Raw genomic sequence first — 20,563 nt, forward strand, 5'->3', positions numbered from 1 at the left:
CCTAATTCCAACATGTCACTCCTCACTTAATTCAACAGGACCTAGAAGCTGGGAGGTCCAGGGCCCTGCCCCTCTGGGGCAGCTAGGGAGTGACAGAGTGGGCGCCCTACCAAGGGAGAGGGGGCCTCCCTCGGCAGCAGCCACAGGCCTGCAATCAGCTAGGTGCCACTACCCGAAAGGCAGGTCTTCACTTGGGACACACTCGCTCTTTTGATGCCCGTGCCAGTTTGCTCCTGGCCCCGGAAGCTGCTGGGCGCCCTGCAGTGGTAGAGCCAGGGAAGTGGGTGTGGGAACGAAGAACCCACCACCACCCCTACAGTCTCCGCGCCCCCCATGGCAGGAGACGCCTCAGGCAGCAGGCACAGGAAAATGCCTCAGGACCCACTTGGGCCATTCTCCTGCCTCCAGCCAGGCCTGCAGCTCACCCAGGAGGGTGTGTGAGGGAGGACAGTGTCAGCAACACAGGCCCCATGTCCACCCCCAGGAGGAGGACATCCTCCCAGAAGAGCCCCAGCACTGGCTGAGCTTGTGTTCCCTCCCCTGGGGGCTTTCATGGCCAGTGCAGGTCTTCAAGGTCGAAGGCAGCAGCCAGACTTCACTGCAAGCTTCTTCCCCAAACTCCGTCCTTCCTTTCCCATCCCCCTCCCCCGGTAGACTCTCCTGACGCATCCCTGCCAGTACCAGCTGGCAAGGAGCAGCGTGCCTGGAATTCCGGCCACACACACACCCCCGTATGCTGTTTGGACTCTCCTGGGGGTCACTGCCAGCCCAGCCAGACACCAAGGAGCCCAGGTCCGGCCCAGGTGTTAAGGTCAATATCAGATGCACAGGATGAAGGAGCTAAGAGCAAGGTGACCGTCTCTTACGGACAAGTACACTGAGTCAGCGGCAGAGTCCAGGAAGCTTTCCTCTTACTACCAAGTCCTTGGGTGGCAGGGCTCTTAGCTTCCTTACGCAGAGAGGAAAACACCCAGTCCCACAGGCACACGGCAGTGAGCCGGACTGGGGCCCATCCTTCCAGCTCCTGCACGCTCCCTCTTTGTGGCCCCCTACTCTGATAGACTATTCAAGGCCACTCTAGAATTTCTGGAGTAAGGATGCTCCCTGCTTGATACCAAGGAAATCCTGCCTGCCTCTTTTTGCTTTCTCTGGCCAGTGGTGATGGGGGAGGAGAACCTGAGCTAAGTCTCCATTCCTTGGACTGAGAGAGCGGCAGCAGAAGAGCCGGGGGCAAGGCCATTACCGGCACAGGAACAGGATGTCTTGACAAACCTGCCTCAGGTCAGGCCTCCCCCCTCAGGCTCCCACAGAGGGTTAGAGGCGGCCTCGGTGATGCTGATCTCCAAGACTGAGCAGCTGTAGGAGGCAGGTGGGGCCCAACCCTCCCTCCTGGTGGCTGGTTCAGGAGGGCAAGGGGAGGCCAAGTCCATGGAAACCCACCTTCAGGGGCCGCTGGGGGAAGACTCGCTCTCCCACCCATGTTAGGACTTGGGGGTGGGGGGAGGACTCTCAAGGGCCACTGGGGCACAACCTGTGGTGGGAAGGGTGGTCCCACGATAAAGGCTTCGTCCCAGGATGGAGGGAAGGAGGGGGAGATGAGGCAGCCCTGGGTGGGGCTCCTGTGGGCAGTTGAGCCCAAGGGCCCTCGGTGCTGTCCAGGCCTGAACACAGACCAGGCTTGTGAGCTGGAAGATGCTGCAAGAATGAGCTGGCCAGCAGCAGAGCCGCCCGAGGTAGGAGCTCAGGAAGCAGAATAGGGCAGTGAAGGGCCACAGTGAGCCAAGAGCACGAGAAAGCAGAGCCAGGAGGGGGAGGCAAGACCCACCAAGCCGAAGGCAGAGGAGACCTGAGTGACGGAAGCGTGGCTGAGTCCTGTGTCCAGTGGCGTGGCGGCCCACCGTGGCCCCCTGGGAGACACAGACCCACCCACACTCTGCTCTCCCGAGGGTGCCCAGGTGCGCGGCTCCTCGTGTACAACCCCCATCTCAAGAGTCTCGGCTCCTTTCGACGGAGAGGCTTAACAAATCCAGACCCATCTCACATGTCTGGGACCATGAGCCTGTTTAGTGTCCCCATGAAGAAGCAAACACCTGGTCTGAGGTGTGCTGGCTCTACTTCCACCTGCGGCCACAGGGGCTGCCCACGGTCAGCCAGGAGGGGGCAAGGTCCAAACTCTAGAGATGCAGAAGGGGCAGAGACCGGAGTTAGGCGGAACTAGGGGCCAATCTGGACTCAGACACTGAGTTACCTTGAGACCTTGGACCAGCCACTGAAGCTCTTCCCACCCAGGAATAACATCACCTTCCCCAAGGGCTGTGTCAAGGCCAATGCCCTGCACACACAGCCACCAGAAGGGCAGGCCCTCTTTAGCCACTAGGGGGCAAAACACTGCTCCCGTCTCGGGATTTGTCAGCCCCCAGAGAAGCTAAGGTCCGTGGCCAATGGGACCAGAGACCAGTCATCGCTCACAAGCCTGGGGCCTGTTTGCGGTCTCCGTCCCCAGCCCGCTGGGACATGGGGGTGAGACAAAGACAAGCTGCCCCAAGGTGCCCAAAGTCATGCTCAGCCCAAAACTTTGGGGGCTACTTACCAGCTCTCGTGGGCTCCAATCTGCACCCAGACCCCAGCCCAGAGCTCGGACCAATGTCCCAACAGCACCCAACCCGAACAAACTGCACAGGACCGTTGGATTTGGAAAGTTTTTGTTTTCTTTTCCCACACATTTCCGGGGTTGGGGTGTTATCCAAGACTCAGACACATTTGTTAACAAAGAGAGAAAAAAAAAAACTGGGGGAGCAGGGAGCCTGTGGGCAGATAAGTGACCCCAGCAGTATGCGGGTAATGCCTGGCTCCCTCTCTTCCCTGCTGCCCGCGCCCAATGGGTGCCACAGGCTGCTGCTCGCGATATCTAGATTAATTGTCTTCAATATATATCTGCATTTGCCTTTCCCCTCCCACCCGCCCCCCACCCTGCTCCTCCAGCAGCTTCCCCATCAATGCACGTCGCCCGGCGGCACACAACAGAACAGGTCTTCCCAGGCCCGAGCCCCTTCCCTGGGCGGAACCAGGCAGGCGCCTCCTCCTGGTGGGCGGAGCCATGGCTCTCGGGGCCATCCCGGCCCCGCCCCCCGCTGGGACGCTCCGCCCACCCTCCCGCCCTTCTCCCACCGACTCTGGAAACCCAAAGGGAGGAAAGGAAGGGGGAAACCAGACACACACAAAAAGGAGAACTGGGGAAGGAGGGTGGGGACAGAGAGACATAGCAAGCCTGGGGTGGGGACTGGAGGGCTTGGGAAGAGAAGGAAGCCTGGGGGAACAGAGGGAGGAGGAAGAAAAATGGAGGAAAATGAACAGGACGAGTAGTTGACACTGTACAAAACCCCCAGTCTTCCTTCCCTCCCAACCCCACCAAAATAAAACTACCCCCCTTAAAAAAATAAATCAACCCAGGGCTGTGAGCACGTGCCCTGCCCGATGGGCGCAGAGCTGAGAGGGACAGACAGCCCCAGGACGCACGATGACTCCGCGCCGACGGACGGCAGGAGGAAGGGGACGAGCACGGGGTTTTCCTTTTTTTTTTCATTTTTTTTCATTTTTTTGCGTTTCCTCTTCGTGAGAGAAGTCTGAGGCAGCCAGGGAGTGGGTCCCCAGGGCCCCGGCAGGGAGAGGGCCGCACCCTCCTCTCGGGCCCTCCCAGGAGGGGCAGCTGGCAGTGGGGCGCGGTGCCGGGGGCTCAGACGTAATACTCCTTGTCTTTGTTCTTCTTGGCCTTGCTGGGCGTCTTGGGGGCAGCCGGGGCCTTCTCTTTCACCACCGCCCCGTTGCTCTGGGCCGAGTTACTGATGTAGTTCCGGCTCTGGTCCACCTGGTAGGAGCCCTCGTCGCGGTTGCGGTACTTGTACATGGCATAGAGGAGGATGAGGATGCAGAGCGCCGCGGCCGCCACGATGCCCACCACCATGCCCGTGGTGCTGCTGGACTCCCGGATCACCTCCACTGCGCCCGGCGGGCCCCGCTCCCCAGGCCCCGTGGGGTTGGCTGTGGGCAGATGGGGGAAGCCGGGGGCGGAGGTCACGCCGGGGCGCAGGGGAGGGGGCCTCCGCGGCTCGAAGGACGTGGGGGCCCCGGGCCCCAGGGGTGGGTTCTCCAGCAGGGGCTGCAGCGGGTCTCGGTGGTTCATTTTGCCCGCTGGCAGGTTGGGGGCCGGGGCGGAGGGGGCGAGCAGCACCCCAGGGGCGCCCGTGGCCCCATCTGTCCTGAGGTTGGGCCGGGGAGCGGGTTTGCGGGGGGAGAGGAGGGTGGTGCGGTCCGTGACCAGGGGAAAGGTGGTGTAAAAGTCCTCGTCGTCCGTGGGGGGGAGGCTGGAGTCAAAGACCTCCCCGGAGGCAAAGCCCGAGGCCTCGATAGGCTCCTCGCAGTCGCTGTCGTCCTGCTCGGCCTGGCACGGGCCCCCGGCGGGCGGGCGGCGGGCCGCGGGCGGGGGCAGGGTGTCTTGGGTGGCACCCACGCCCGTGAGGAAGGGGTAGAAGGTAGGGGGTGGGGGCACGAAGGGGGATCGGGTGGCCACGGGAGGGGGGTCTAAGGAGTCCTCCGTGATAATGGGCAATATTAACTCTCCTCCTAGAACAAGAGAGAGAAGAGAAAAGACAGGGCGTCAGCGAGGGCCGGGGTGCAGGCGGCCGGCACAGAGAGAGAAACAACAGCCTCACACACCCAAATCGGTTCCAATTGGCCTTGGCGGAGACTAGAGCGGGCTGGGCCCGCCCGCCAGCCGGCCGGAGCACTGCGCTTTAAGCTTTAAGCGGGCAGCGGCTCGGATGCCCTGGGCACCCCACGCACGGGCTCTGTGGCTCTCTGGGTTTTGGTCTTTTGTTTGTCTTAAGAAACCAAAAGGAAAAGAAAGGAAAGGAAATAGAAAAGAAATGGAAAAGAAAAAAAGAATTCTACTGGTTTAAGGCTTTAAAAACAGATACAAGAGCAGCATTTAAACAAACCTAACAACAATATCTTTTAGGGTTTTTTCTGGGTTTTTCTCTTTTTTTGCTTTTTTTTTTTTTTCTTTTGTTTTTAAAAAAGAAGATAGCATACCACGGAATTCAGGCAACTTACATCAACAAATAGGCCGTGTGATTTTAGCATGAAGAAAAAAATTACAAACAGAGCTGTGTAAGCGGGTTCTCCCGGAAAAAATAAGAAAAAAACAACTTTTCCGTACAACGTTTCCTTTCTATCTGTTTGGTATCTCCCTCCCTCACTCTTCTCTCCCTGAACAACTTGCTTCCTCCAGAATACTCTCTCTCCTCCCTCACTTGGGCCCTCTCCCCCTCATTAAACACAAAGCTGAAATCTGCACAGTGAAGGCTGGCGTTGAGGAACTGTTACCACCACTTGGTGTCAGCGTGTGGGGGAGGGAGGGAACAGTGGGAAGGAAGGCTTGGGGAGGAGGCACGTGACAGGCAGCTGCGTAGGAATTGCCTCATGGGTGAGAGGACTTGGGAGGGGATGAGCATGGGAAGGGGCTTTGAAGGCTAACTGCAGGTTGGTCATGGGGAGAGGAGAACTGAAGGTGGGAGGTGATGAGGTCCAGGAGGAAGAGCTGGCAGGGTGGGAGTGGTGGTGAGAAGCCATGTTGAGGTAAGGAGGTGAGTCAGGACAGGGGGTGAGTGAGGGAATTGGGCAGGGACACATGATTCTTGAGCTAACCCTAAATCCCCAACTTTCTCTTTCTTCACCCTCCACCTCTGACCCCCACTGACTTCCCCCCCTCCCCCTCCCCAGAACCCCCATGGGCCGCCAGGACCTGGCCAGGGCTTGACGGCCTCTGGCCCTCTTATTATTGTTTAAAACAATAATAAAACAACGGAAAGAAGAAGAAAGCAAAAAAAGAAAAGAAAATACATACACAGCCATCTGGGAAGGATGCACTTGCTAATATAGGGCCCAGGAGAACTACTGGGGAGGGCCTTTGGGGTAGGGGTGTAGGTCTCCTCACTCCCTAGGTCGGATAACTGGGGTCTCTTGGGCCAAAACTGCAATTCCCATCAGCCCCAGAGGGTGAGAATTACAACTCCCATTAGTTCTTACAGGGGTGTGGACCACAATTCTCATCAGCCCCTGGGTCAACAACTACAACTCCCATCAGCCCGCTGGGCCCCCTCTCAAACAAAAGCACTGCAACCCACTGGTCTGGGGTAGACCAGAGCTGCAGCCCTGGGTCTAGGTGGCTGGTGGAAGGGCTCCCTCCTCTTGGAGGGGCAGCTCTGGGCCTGGTAGGGACTGTAGGTTTCCTCTCTAGCTCTCCCTCCAGCACAGCTCAAGCCCTGCCCCCATCTGAGTGCAGCTCCCTGGTCTCTCTGCAGGGTTTGATCTTCAGAGATCACACCACAAACCTCCCACCCGCTCCCTGGGAGGCTTCTCAGGGCTTCCCTGACAGACCCCTCTGCCCCAGTGCATCCAGGCCAGCCATGTGCCACCACCACCACACCTTGGCACCTCTTCTCCTCCTCCCCCCACCCAAAGCGCTCTGGTCTCCACTCTGCTGTTCAAACATCTCTGCTGATCCTTCAGATCGCAAGCTCCAGCAGTTTGTCAGAGCTGTCCTTGGCCACACTAGCCAGCTTGGCCAAGACCTTGCTATTGAACTCGCAGCCTTGCTGAGCTCCTCAGGCTGCTCTCCCCACCAGGCTCCAATCTCCCCCTGGACAGGGGCTCACCTGCACCCCAGATTGTGAAGCCTCAGGGCACCTGGGCTTCCACCGGCTCAGCCACACTGGAAAACTGAGCCAAGAGCAGAGAAGCATGTTTTGTGGGGCTGGAACTGTCCAACCCTGGCTTTTTATGGAGGAGGATGCTGAGGCCTGGGGTGGGCAGGACTTCCAGGGTCTTCCAGGTGTCACTGTCAGGCTACATGAATGAATAGACTATCCAGTCCCTTCTGTGGCTCTCAGAGGCCAGGCGAGGGCCAAGTCTCACAAGGAGCCCCGGAAGGCCTGACTCATCCTCCCCACGCCTGCAGGAATCTGCTAGGCTGCTTGACTCTTGGCTTGGATTTTAATGTGGGAGGCCAAGACCTGTTCTGTCATTAATTCCTGTGTGACTGTGGGCAAGTTTCTTTCATTTCCTGGGCCTCAGTTTCCTCATCTATAAAATTAGGGTATTGGGCTCCAGGCCCAGGGTGAGGCCAAGGCCTGGATCCCAGCCTGTGGATGAACATAGTTTGTCCTCCCATCCCTACTGAGCCCTAGACCCACCAAGGATGGCCCAGCAACCTGGCCCCTGGGTAAGTGGCAAACTCAGCTGTCAGGTCTCAGGAGGAGGCTGGTAGCCCTTCGAGTGGTAGCATCTGGGCCCAGCCATGACAAGGTTCCCTTCCCTGTGTGGACCCTGAACACATCTGGGGTCCTCACTGCTGGCCCACACTACCTGCCCCCTTCCTGAACTTTGCCTTCTGTTCAGAACACCTTTCCCCTGCTGATATCTCATTCATCCTTTGAATCCAACCAAATACCTCCTCTTCCAGGCAGACCTCCAGAGGCTCCTCCCTGCCTTGGGTGCCTCTGACACCTTGTCCCTATTCTGTCCTGGAGGCACAGGTTTGGACTCACTGCCAGGGAAGGCCCTTGCTGGGGACACATCATGGCCCAAGGGGTTGATCAGGCCAATCAGGGCATAGACCTTGGCTTTCTATCCTTTTGCTCACCTCCCCAGTAGATGAGGGTGTATGGGGGCTTCAGGCCTTGGACCACAGACAAATCCTGCTCAGCCTGAGCCGTCCCCCACCCCCCACAACCATTTGCCCCAATTCACTGGTTCCTTAGGTCCTTGGGACACACAGGCTCCCAGGGTCCCCCTGTGCAGCCTCCTGCCTCCCCCAACCCTGCCTCCAGAGCCCTCCCAGTCCTGGTCATATTGACTTCTCGGCCCTGCCCTTCAACCCCAGCCAATTCCTGGCCTCCATCTCTGGGTCTCGGTCCTGTCCCTGCGTCCCCAACTCCTTTGGGGACTTTCCCTGGCCCGAGGCTTTGACAGCATCTCCTGAGGGTGCCCTGCCCTCACTCACATCCCCCCACACTGCCACAACTGCCCCTTGGTGTCCCCTTCTCCTGGCCCTGAACCTCAGCCTCCACCTCCCACGCCACTTCCTCCCTGGGCCCTACACCCCTCACCACAAGATGACACACTACTGAGACCCCACGCTGCCTTCCTTCCCCAACTCTCACTCAAGTCGGTCTGGGCTCTGTGGCAGTGAAGTCACACACAAAGTAGGGTACCGTCTTTTCCTGGGGTCATGCAGGAAGGGTCAGGCAAGCTTGTGCCAATGAGGAGTTAGTGGGGCCTGGAGGAGGGCAGGAACCCTCAGAGACTTCTCACTGCAGAAGTCCAACTGGGGGCTCCCCAGGACGCCCCTCCCGCTGGGCTTTTAGGGGTGCAAACTCATGAAGACTCATGGTGCCTCGGACCCTGGGTCCAGCTCTATGCCAAGGGTGCACATTGGGATGGGGTGCCCCTGGGGGTCTGATAAGGACCCTAGGCAGCCTCCCTCCCCTCCCCCACTTCAGGCAACTGCAGCATTTGGGAAATATTCACAGGAGCACTTATCATAGACGCCACCCACCCTCTGCTCCTAAATTGAATTTCAGTGCATGTCAGTTCCGCTTACTAAAAGGAATTCCATTCTGGCCAAGGAGACCACAAGCCATTCCCGAGCACCCTCCTCCCCCAGCTCCCCTGCCTCTGGGGGCTGCTGGACAAGCAAGCTGGGCCCTTTCTGCCTTTAGGGCAAAGAAGGCCCTTGACTGAAAATCTACCCAAGAACCCCATCCCCTCCCAAGCAAGATGTGCCCACCCCCAAAGCAGCATCTAGAACTGAGGCTGAGCGTCAGAGACTAAGCAATCAGCTGCCTGAGGCCTCATCTGCCAGTGCTGGGTGCCCTGCCCAGGCTGTGACGGCAAGAAGGCCACTAGTCCACAGGGCATTTCGTGTGGATTAGAAACATGGCAGACCCTCAGTGTGGCCACAGCCCTGCAGGTACACCATTTGGCAAACAGTATCTCTGTGCAAAACTGGAAAAAGGCATTCTGTTCTCCTGGTGGGCACAGCCCCGCTCCAGGGCGCAGGACACACAGCTTGGCAAGCAGAGCACTGGCTAGATTTCAGCCCTTACTCACCTGTTCCAGCAGAGAACAATCTGTGCAACTGTGTGCAGTGGCCTGAAGGGTACCACCCCTCCCCACCCGGAAACCCACACACAGCAAGGGCAAACGTCAAGGTGGAGTCAAGGTCAGAGACGGTGAAGCGCCTACTGTGTGCACGCACGTGCACCCACCCCTCTGAGGGTCTGTTTCTGCGCAGCTGGGCACGTGTCTCTAAGCGTGTGTGTGTGTGTGTGTGTGTGTGTGTGTGTGCGCGCGCGCTCGAACCTCAATGGACCCAAGCACGTGAGCATGCATGTCAGCGAGTCTTAGCGGACGTGCGTGCATGTGAGTGAGCCTGTGCTCTGTACGTGGTTTGTGTGTGGTCCGCCTGCCTCTAGGCCTGGGTCCGAGCTCGTGTGTGCATGTGAATGCATGAATGTGTCGCTGAGAACATGTGAGCGTGCCACCACGGGTCTGAACACACGCGGTTGTGCCTCTGTGACCACCTCTTGCCCTCGGGTAGTGAGACTACATTTCCCAGCATCCCTTGCAAGTAGGTGCGGCCACAGGAGTAAGCAGTGGTCAGTGCCAGTACGGGCCCATACAAGCTCCAGTGCCCGATCCTCCGCACTCCTTCTCCTCCTTCCAGTGACCTTGCGAACCACGTGTTGAAATGGAGGAGCCACAGACGGGAGGTCTCTGGATTCCCCAAGCACTCCTTGGGGCAGAGCCACCTGCTGGTCAGGAGCACCCAGGTGGGGCTTCACCTGAGTCAGAAACTCCCCTTGAAGGACCCACTGAGATTCGGGGGGAGATTATCTGTTACAGAAACACATGTTACCTTAACTAATACAGACACAGCCAGAAGTGGGTGTCACATTAACAAAAACCTGTGGCCCTCAGGTAACAATTCAAGAAAATGGATTTGGAGGCTGGAAAGATGCAGAACCACATAATGCAGCGGCAGGACACCTGGCACCAACCGTTGCTTGGGACAGACCACGTGCTTACTGAGGCTGAGGCACTAAGGGAAGGTGCCAGAAAAGTCGGGACAATGCCGGCTTTTACTTTCTGTGTTTGGTAACGTATTACAAGAAAGAAACAACATTAGACGAGAATTGGTGCGTTTGCAAGAGATGAAGGGACCAGAGAGAGCCCAGAAATGCGGGGCCGGCAAGTGTCAGAAGAACCACTGCCCCCAAACCCCAAATCTTAAAAGAGAAGACGGGAAACGGCTTTCAGGGATAGTGGCCCAGTGACACTTCCACCTGAAAAACGGGGCTCAGCCTTGCCTCAAGGATCACACTAAGGGTGTGTCTCCCCGCCTATTGTTTCAAACGCCCTCAAGATAGTCACCACTAAATTAAGAGATAGGGCAGAGAAACAAGGAAATAAACAGGCTTGAGAATTATGTCTAGGAGAGAACTCTGAGTGTCGTTCCGTTGACTGCTGGAGCCTTAAAACAACCTTTGGGCCCTCAAACATGCATGAGCAGGAAGAGAGGGCCGTCAAGGCTGTGAGACCTCCAAGGAGGTCATTTTCCCGACACCCACCCAGAGGATGGAGGACTGGGAAGGGTCTGCCAGAGGGCAGCGCCAGGGCCCCAGACAAAGCAGAGGGGAGTTTCTCCCACACAGCAGAGGTGGGGTTTCAGGGAGAAACTTCCCCACTACTGAGGGCAGAGCCTCAAGCTGCCTGCTGGCTGGATCTTCCCAACACTAGGAACTACAAGCTGCTGTGCACCCTCCATCCTTCCCTTTGGACGCAGGGTTTTACGGTGGTGGTTTTCTCTGGCCCATCATGGTATTCTGGGTGTGTGTTGGGCTGTATGGGCAGTGAGATCAATTATCCTTTTAGTTCATGGGTATCCAGACCACATATGGGTATCCAGGAGCCAAGTCTGGACCCAATGGAGCGGGTCCATCTCCCAGACATCCTCACCTCTGAGATGACTATCCTAACCGGCTAGGGCTTCGGGTGTCTCTCCTGGGTAGGAGTGGGTGTGTTCTGTCGGTGGGGGGAACAGTGGACTGGATCGTTGGTGACCCAAAGCCCAGACTGTGGCAAATAAATGGCTAGCTGGTCACCAAATCTGTTTTTGCTTCCTCCTGGACTGCCTGGAAGCTAGGTCGTGCCACATGACCGAGCTCTGGAGAACAGAATCAGTAGGGCCCATGCACACCTCTTCCTCCCAGGCCTGGCCCATAAACCCTCCCCTTCATGCCCCTCCCTGCGTATCCCCTTCCACCACAACTCGGGAAGTCATGGTGAAGATGGTGCAGCTTCAAGGTGGAGACAGACCAGCCCTGAATCAGCGTCCTGAAAAGAGCTGCTCCCCTAAGTGTCCATCGACAGATGAATGGATAAAGAAGGTGTGGCACATACATACAATGGAACATCACTCAGCCATAAAAAGAAGTGAAATTGAGTTATTTGTAGCGAGGTGGATGGACCTAGAGTCTGTCATACAGAGTGAAGTAAGTCAGAGAAAAACAAATACCGTGTTCTAACACATATATATGGAATCTAAAAAAAAAAAAAAATGGTTCTGATGAGCCTAGGGGGAGGACAGGAATAAAGACGCAGATGTACAGAATGGACTTGAGGACACGGGGAGGGGAAAGGGTAAGCTGGGATGAAGTGAGAGAGTGGCGTGGACATATATACACTACCAAATGTAAAATAGATAGCTAGTGGGAAGCAGCTGTATCGCACGGGGAGATCAGCTCGGTGCTTTGTGACCACCTAGAGGGGTGGGATAGGGAGGGTGGGAGGGAGATGCAAGAGGGAGGGGATATGGGGATATATGTATATATGTATACATGTAGCTGATTCACTTTGTTATACAGCAGCAACTAACACACCATTGTAAAGCAATTATACTCCAATAAAGATGTTAAAAAAAAAAAAAGCTGCTCACCCATCAGGAACAGTGTTTATAACTTTACGTGAAGGAGAAGTCAATGTCTATGTGTTTAACCACGGGTGTTGAGAGTTTCTCTGTTACAACTAGTGTTACCTTAAGACACGTTGGAATCTGAACATGTTTGTGCCTCTGTGATTCTGAGCTAGATGTGTGGGTCTGAGCACATGTGTCTGTGCCTGTGGAATTAAGCATGCGTACGCCTCTGAGGGCCCTGTGTATGTGTGCACGGGGGCAACGCCTCTGTAGTGGGCCGAGTGCATGAGGCTGCCTCTCTGGGTCTGAGCACACGTGGGCTTATATGAAGCCGAGTACACATGTATGTGTGGGTCCTTGTGGGTCTGTGTGCTCACCTGGTGAACACGGAAGCATGCATTTTACTGTGTCTGAACATGTGTGATTGGCCTGAGGGTCCACGGATATGTGGGTGTCCTTCTGTGTGGAGCTGCATGTGTACCTCTAAGCATATGAGTAAGTACACCAGCAGCTGTGAGCGCCCGTGTCAGTGTTGGCCTGACTCTGTGTGTGTGTGTGTGTGTTCACGTGTGTGTACACCACCGTGGGACTGAATACGAGTATGCATGCCTTGAGGGGTCTGAGCACGTGTGTGTCTGAGCATAAGGCATGCACATCAGAGTAAGCCTCAGAAGGTCTGAGCTGAGGTGGGCCTCCGAGGGTCTCCTTTCCTGGGGCGGTGGGGCAGGGGCGCAGGTCTGTGAGTCTGAAGAAATGTGTGCGTATGCCTGGACCCCTGGGTCTGGGCACACACAGCCTGCCTGAGGATGCACACACGTGTGCCCTCATGGCCCTCAGCATGAGCACACACGTCGGTACACGAGGATATGCCTTTGAGGATGTGTGTGTCTTAGAGTACGTGAACAGATGTGCAGGCGACTGTAGGTCTGAGCCCAAGTGTATGCGGGGGTGGCGCTGTGACACTCGTGCACCTCTGTGAGCCTGGGCGCAGACGTGTACATCCCTGAATTCACACGCCCACGTGCACATGTGTATGCCTGCATCTCAGAAGGTCTGTGCATGTTGTATATGTGCCTGCCCTGAACACGCACACACACACCTGTGATTCTGAAACATCTGTGAGTGTCTGTAAGTCTGAGCTCACGTGGAGGATTCTGTGGCCTGAGCACATGTGTGAGCATGTGTGTGATGCAAGTGGATTTGTACACGTGTGTGTGCCTCTGTGAGCTGAGTGTGGATGTGGAATTCTGAGAGTCTGAGGATTCGTATATGCCTGGGCCTTGAGGGTCTGAGCACATAGGTGTACGTGTCTCGTGAGTGTGTGAAATATGCAAGTGCTTCTGAGCACGTGCATGTGATTCTGAACATCTGGTCTACTCCTCGATAGATGTGCACATGTGCCCTTCAGTGGGTCTGTGTGTACATGGATGTGCAGCTCTGAGCACATGCAACTGCCTTGGTGGGTTGAAGACATGCTGCGTATGCACCCTTGTGCAGCTGAGCTCGTGTGTAAGTGTCTGTTTAGACACTTACACTTACACTTACTCACTGGCAGACACCCGTGAGTCCACATCTAGGTGTGGAGCCCTAAGCCCACACATGCAGGACTGCAGCTCTGAGCACACGTGTGTACCTCTGTGAAAATGTGCACGTGTGTGGGTTTGTCTGTGCTCATCGGACTCCCGGGGCTCTGAATACACGCGTGTCCTTTAGATCTAAGCACCTGGCGCCTCTTTTGCTCTAGGCACAAATGGTGTGTGCCCTTTAGGTCTGAACGTATGAGTACCTGTGGAAGTGGATGTGCGTGTGCTTGCTGGTAGGTCCATAAATGTTTGTGCCTGGATGTGGGCGTGCCTCTGGTCAGACACGAGTGTGCATGTAGCTGGGTCCCTCTGTGGGTCTGAGTCTGTGTGTGCACTTCCTGTGTGCCTCAAGGGGAGCAATTCCTACAGGGGCCAGGCCCGTAACACAAGGTGTGGGACAGGCTGGCTAAGGCAGCGAGGGGCGTTGGGTCACATTGCCTACTATGCAGGGCAGGTCCCCATAAAGGTACTCCCATTCAAAAGAAGTTAAACACCGTGTCCATCAACACAGTACTCTTGGCTGGGCTGCCAACCTCAGGTAAAATAACCATTAGATGATGGGCTCTCCAGGCTGGGGAGGCTGGGACCTGGGGTCTGTGGAGGGGTCCAAGTCAAGGGAAGGTGTGAAACGTTTCAGGGATGACCCGAGGCTTCACACCTGGACCAGGAAGGAAGATCTGGCAGGTGAGAGGGGTGCAAAGAGCCTGCGGTCAGCCCCTGGGTAGCTGCTGTCTCCAGCCAGGCTGCCTCCACCTCTGACACTGACCTTGGAGCCCAAGGAGTCCTGGTTGTCTGCTAGAGAAAAAGCCTCCCTACACTGGGGGCACAAGAAGGCTCTGGCCTGAGTCCCCTCCCTCTCCAGGTGGGGTGTATCACAGTCTAAATCAGCCTGAGGGACCCTGGAGTCATCTTCGTCGTTGTCTGGCCTCCCATCAAGATAAAAATCCAATTTAAGCATTTCAGGGCAGTATGAGCGTGGAGGTGCAAACATACGCGATGCACACCTGTGGGTTGCGATGGTTTTCTCTGGGGGCTCAAGCATGCACTCTGCCCTCCCTCCCTCTTATTTTTAAAGCTGGATGCTGGGCTGGCCCGCCAGCCTCTCCCCATCCCCCAGCTTCCATTCCTCCTCCACCCTCCTTGTCCCCTCACATACTTGGCCCTTTGATGCGGGGAGGGCAGCTGACCCGCCCACTTCAGCTCCTCCTCACTCCGTGGTCCCAACACAGCCTAAAAGAGCTCGGCCCACCTGTGCACGCGCTCAGCATCACACCCAGGCCCCTGACAAGACCCCGGGCTGGGGCTGGGAGGCCAGAATTTTGGTGGACAGGATGTGGCCTTGGGGTAGCCCAGTGTGCGCTTCCCGTCCCTGCATCATGGCCATCTGCAGGGTCCAGGGAGAGCAGAGGCTCCTCCTGTCACCTGGCAGTTCCCACCCCTGAGTGTGCAAACACATGTGGCAGGGCCAAGCTGGGCCCTTTTCTCGTGACTGCACAGCCTTTTGTCCCCAGAGTCCCATCCCGGGGCTCTCAGGGGACCATGTGTCCCAGGTGCTCCCCGCAGGCCTAGGCTTGAGGTACTGTGTCCACCTATAGGAAAGCCCCACCAGTAACTAGGTAGGGGGAAAAGCAGGGTGCAAGGAGAGTGCTGTGTCGAAGCTGCCAGATTCCCAGGGCCTCCCAAAGCAACGGTGGAGTGTGAGGGTGCATCCCTGAGCCGAGATCATCCAGTGAGACGGAGGGGAGAGCCCCCAGCAGAGGAGACTCCCCACAGTGGAGGGTGTCTGTCCGGAAAGCACTGGTCCTGGCTGTGGCGGAGGAGGCCTTTCCAGCCCAGCAGCCGGAGGCTCCCCCAAGGACCTCAGGGCCCAGGACTGCCAGAACAACCCCCTCAGCTCTGGCCTACTGGGGGGACACGGGGCAGTCAGGCTTCAGCCTCTGGGCCTGGCGGCCTGCGCCCCAGAAACCTCTCTGCCCTTGGTCTCTGGAACCTGAGCCTCTGCTCCAAGGCTCCTCACACTCCTTCCTTGGTTGCAGCCCACCCTCACCTTCAGCCCCAGAGTGTCTCTTCTGGGGCTGGCAGACCCCCTAGGCTCATGCCCAGGCCAGATTCACAGGATATGCCCAGGTCACACTGCCCACCTCAGCTGACCCCATCACCCCCCGCCCCAACCCTGTGGGCACCTGCCCCAACCTCCAGCCTTCCAGTACCAACAACCCAGGTGCCACACACTGCAAAGTAACGGAGAGAAGTCTCTGGAAACCCAAGCAAGGGATGAGGCTCCCAGGGGCTCATCCAGGACACCACCAAGCCCACGGGCTCCCACTGGGAAATCTGGCCACATCCAGTCTCCTTCCATTCCCGCTGCCAGCCTCAAGCACCAGGACCTCAGCTCCTCCCAGCCACCACCCACCTGTTCAGAGGCACCCCCTGTGCCGTTCCACACCCTACACTTCTGAGTCGGCACCCATGGCCCACCCCTGCCTTGCCAATCTGGTCTCTCTCTCTCTGGGGCTGCACCCTTCTCTCCAGCTGGAAGCATCAAGTAGAGCCCTGGAATGCCTCCCCCTGTAAGCCTTCCCTCCCAGCTCTGCTCTCCTCCTATAGCAGCTCCCCAACTAGAAATGTGGACCAGACCCCAGGCCCAATTTCCCCGGGGGACATCATGTCTGGCTGGGGCACCTCCTACCCAGCACGCTGCCCGACACTGTGCAGTAACTGCCCCAGCTTGGCCTGGCAGCCCCGGCAGTGTCTGGCCACCTCCCTGACTCTGGGAATGAGGAGGGTTCAGGAGCCAGCAGAGACCTCCTCTTCTAGCGATCAAAAGAACACCAGGCCTCGGGGACTGATGGGAGTTGTAGTTCTGGACCCAGGAGTCGATGGGAATTGTAGTTCCTAGGCCTGTGTTCCCCATCCCCATCCCCCACACACCCCGCCCCCCGACACACACACCCTAAGGACTCATGGGAGCTGCAGTTACTCATCTTTCTAGGGAAAAGTCTCCCTCTTTCCCTCCCAGCATCCCTTGGCCCTCAACCCCAGGACCCCAAGCTAAGGACCTCACTATCTCTGAGGGGCACCAAAACGCCAGAAACTGCCTCGCCAGGGGCATTTGCGGGACCTGGGGCAATGGTAGGAGGGGAAAGGAAGCTACCAGGGAAAGTTAAGGCCTGGCAGCAGGCCCCTTGGGCTCGGGCCAGGTGGCAGGGACAGTCGCCCCCCTCCCATCAGTGTTGCAGCGGGCCCGGGGCAGGGGAGGGGGGAAAGGCACTCACCAGTACTGGGCTCACACTCCTCTAGGTCCTCGTCGTCGCTCGGACACTCGGCCGAGGCCACCAGGAGGTCATCTGTGTTCTTGGGGGTGAGAGGAGGGTGGGGGGAAAGAAGAGGGTTCCAGGCTGGGTCAGCAGGCCCCGCAGCCACCTCTTGAGGCACAGGGGATGAGCCCTGGGCTGAGACACACACCCTGGTCCACACCCCAGCTCTCTCATCGCTCGCTGGGTGACCATGGGCCTCCACCTCCCTTGTGCAAAGGTAGACTGAACAGCGCCTGCCCTGCGGCGGTTCCCGCGCTCCCGGGGATCAATGAAACAGCACACGTTGTGCCATTTATTTCTGGGAAGGCTGGGAGACTGGACCCCGGAACTGGGACTGCAGGGCCAGAGCGAGGGGGCCCGGGGCAGCAGGGAGGTGAAGCACAGGGGCCTCTGGAGGCCAGAACAGGCAGACACGGAGCAGAACCTGGGGGGTTTCTTGGTTCCAGCCTCACCACCCCACCACCTTCATCTCTCTCCCAACCCCCTTCCCGGAGCCTGGAAACCGGGCTGCATACGATAATTAGGGCTGTGGTTGCCATGACAACAGGAGTCGACTTTGTCAGCATTTTCTCTCCTGCTTGCAAAGAAAGAGAATCCCCAAGAAGAGTGAGTGTTAAGGGGTGGGGGGGATTCTCAGGGGGTGCTAGGGAAGAAACTCAAGGAGGGAAACCCAGAATCCAAGCAGGAACGGACTCTGAGAGACTTCGGGTGAAGGGAGAGGGCCAGGCTGAAGGCCAAGGATGGGAGGAGTCTGGGGTGGGTAGGGGGTGAAACGGTCACATCTTGCTTCTTCCCCACCCCCTGAGCTTCGGACACTGCAGCCCTCACCCAAGGGCAAGGTGGGACCTGGAAGACTAATTCTCCTTCTGCATCTCCGCCCCTCTGCACCAGTCTCCCCTGTGCAGGCTCCACCAGCACAGCTATGACCCCTAGAACCCCACCCTTCTCTTCTACCTGGATGGTCTGCCCATCACCTCACACTGAGACTGGACAGCCCTTCCTGCCATTGGGCACTGGGCATGGCCGGTGCCCAACCCTGGCTAGAGCCAGGCCTTTCTCCCAGGGCTCCCCGCTCCCTAGGGCAAGGCCTGGCATTCAGGTCCCCTCGATTTTCTTGGCATTGAAGGCAGAACGGAAGGGGGCTCAGGCTTGACTCTCTTGCCTGGACGAGGCTGTCAGCCAGACCCAGGCCCCTGCAGCACTGATGGGGAGGGACAAGGGGACTGCAGCTCAGAGAACCCAGCCCTCATTTACAGAGGCTGACGGCGGGCTGGCAGTGGAGGTAAGACACATCCCCATGGCTGACCCAGCACCTCCTTCACCTTGAGAGGGCAGAGGTCCCTCCAGGCCCAGAGGCCCACAGCCATGTGTGATGGGGGCCAGAAGTAGCTTGGGCAGAGGGAGCAGGGTGACTGAGCAAGGTCCAGTGTGCCAGGTGTGAGCCCTCCCCCCGCTGGCCAACAATGACCGGTAGCAACAACTAGAAAACTCAGCTGCACTCCAGGGCTGCCTTGGTAAGTCACATACACTCAATCGGCTTTGGCCACCGGAAAAGCCAGCCCTGTCCTTCCCCAGTGGAGCCTCATTCTCAGGTACAGCCCCCTCCGGTGCTCCCCTGGGTGCAAGAGAAGATAAATTCAAACCTGACACAGGGAGAGCACCTGAGCAGGTGGGGCAGGCAGTGGGGAGGGAGGGTAAAGCACCAGGGGACTGTCTGTACCAGCCCCGGCTCTGAGGCACAGGCATGGAGGACACTGAGGCCTGCTACACGGCGGCGTCTACTCAAGGTCACACGGAGAGGACGTGTGAAGGCAGCGGGCTGGCAGTCTCACTGCAAGGACACCAGCCATCAGGGAGAGGCTGCTCCTGCTTCCATCAGCCTCCGGAGAGGGGCTGCCACCATTGGGTGAGCCACTAGCCCTTACAGTGCTGTTGTCTCTGTGCCCTGCGCAAAGCGACGCCATCCTGGCTCCCCCCGTCTCTCCCTCGATGCCCACACAACACTGGGCGTCGCCTTCGTTATGGGGCAGGCAGAGGGGGTCATTCCACCCCTCATCCCCAGCCCGGACTTCCTCTCTCATAAGTGGGGTGGTCTTCCCTGGTCTAGCTAGGGTACCAAACTCCCCCTCAACTCTGGGAATGGTCCCCCTAGAAATAGTGGTCACCTCCACATCTACAACATCCCTGGCCATCAGGGCGACAATCGCTTTGAGAAAGGAGACCTTGGGGACTTCCCTAGTGGTGCAGTGGTTAAGACTCCGTGCTCCAAATGCAGGGGGCCCGGGTTTGATCCCTGGTCGGGAAAGTAGATCCCGCATGCATGCCGCAACTAAGAGTTTGCATGCCACAACTAAGGAGCTGGCGAGGCACAACTAAGGAGCCCGCTTGCCACAACTAAGACCCGGCACAACCAAATAAATAAATAAACAAATATATTTTTAAAAAAAGAAAGAAAGGAGACCTTGCCAGCCCCACCTAAACCACAGTCCCCTCCGACCCTTCCTGAGCACCACAGTTGCTATGCAGACATCAGCCCTATTCCCCACCTGGAGCCCCGTTCCTCGTGCACCAGCGGAGGGGCCCTCACCTGGGTGGTGCTGTCCCTCAGCGTGGGGGAGCGGCCCCGGCGCGTGGTGGTGGTGGCCATGGTGGTGGTGGTCTCCATGATGGTGGTAGCCATGTCGGCCAGCAGGGTGGTGGCCGTGGTCTCCGCACTGAGCAGCACGGACGGCCCCTCCCCCACCAGGCGCAGGTGGCCCTCGGTCCGCACGTTGGGGTCGCTCTCGGCGGCCAGCGCCAGCACCTTGAGCCCATTGTAGTAGAGGCCGGACACCTGGCCCTGGAAAGGGCGGCCCTGATCCCGGCCCCCAATCTTGATGGCAGCCTGGCTGTTGAAGATGGTCAGCTGGCGGCCTGGCGGGGAGGGGAAGGGGCAGGAATGACAGACGGGGGGGGGGGGGCAGGCAGTGGGGTGGGGAGACCAGAAAAGGATAGGGAGAATGGATGGAGATCCAAGGGAGGGAAGGAGGGGTGGAGGTGGAAACCAGCAAGTGGGGGTGGGGTGGGGAGGGAGAAAGGAGGAAGGGGCAGACACCAAAAGGAAAGTCCTTGTCAGCCACTAGCCCAGCCCAGCCAGGTAGGGACCCTGGACAGGAAGGATCTCCAGAACACACTTGGGCTGGGAAAGGGGGCCCAGCTCCCCACTCTCCCCACCATGCTCATGCCTCTGGCCTTCCCATCCCCCCTCCTCTCCTGCTCCAGGGGCATCGCTCCCCTTCTTTCCCTTCCCTCAATCTGACCCCCCATCTTCCCTCTGTGCTTCCCCAAACCTCCCACACCCAGTGTCCAGCCCCAAGCCACAGAACCCTCGGAAGCAGCAGGTAGAGGAGACAAAAAGGCAGAGACAGAGCAGCGACTGCCAGGCCACATGGTCAGTGCATGTCAGGGCAGGGATGGAGATGAGACCGAGGGGTGGACAGCGCATGGGAGGAGCGCCAGCGTGAGTGAGGCTGGGAGCAGCCGCGGACCTCACGCCACCCTCCCAGCCACCACCAGGCCCTCTGACCTCTGGCCAGGTCCCCCTCTCTCCTCCTCCCCTCCAAGGCCCAGCCACTGCCTGGGGATCAGGC

At 58.1% G+C, this 20,563-nt stretch overlaps 1 protein-coding gene across 15 annotated transcripts in view; it reads right to left on the bottom strand.

Annotated features, from left to right (window-relative positions):
- Nucleotides 1-3,257: 3,257 nt before the first annotated feature.
- NRXN2 (neurexin 2) overlaps nucleotides 3,258-20,563 on the bottom strand; it is a gene marked incomplete at its 5' end in the record, with an annotated part of 99,345 nt that continues 82,039 nt past the window's right edge. For 11 of the 15 annotated variants that reach the window (XM_082661131.1, XM_082661132.1, XM_082661133.1 and 8 more), the window contains 3 exons: nucleotides 3,258-4,038; nucleotides 16,893-16,971; nucleotides 19,522-19,847. In XM_082661131.1, the coding sequence (XP_082517257.1) occupies nucleotides 3,734-4,038; nucleotides 16,893-16,971; nucleotides 19,522-19,847 (710 nt within the window). In that variant the 3' untranslated portion in view covers nucleotides 3,258-3,733. Of the gene's footprint in view, nucleotides 4,621-16,892; nucleotides 16,972-19,521; nucleotides 19,848-20,563 lie in introns of all 15 variants that reach the window. The other 4 variants (XM_082661128.1, XM_082661127.1, XM_082661120.1 and 1 more) reach the window with 1 other exon arrangement.

The sequence above is a fragment of the Grampus griseus genome (genome assembly GCF_964374135.1).
Source record: "Grampus griseus genome assembly, chromosome: 8".
Classification (NCBI taxonomy): domain Eukaryota; kingdom Metazoa; phylum Chordata; class Mammalia; order Artiodactyla; family Delphinidae; genus Grampus; species Grampus griseus.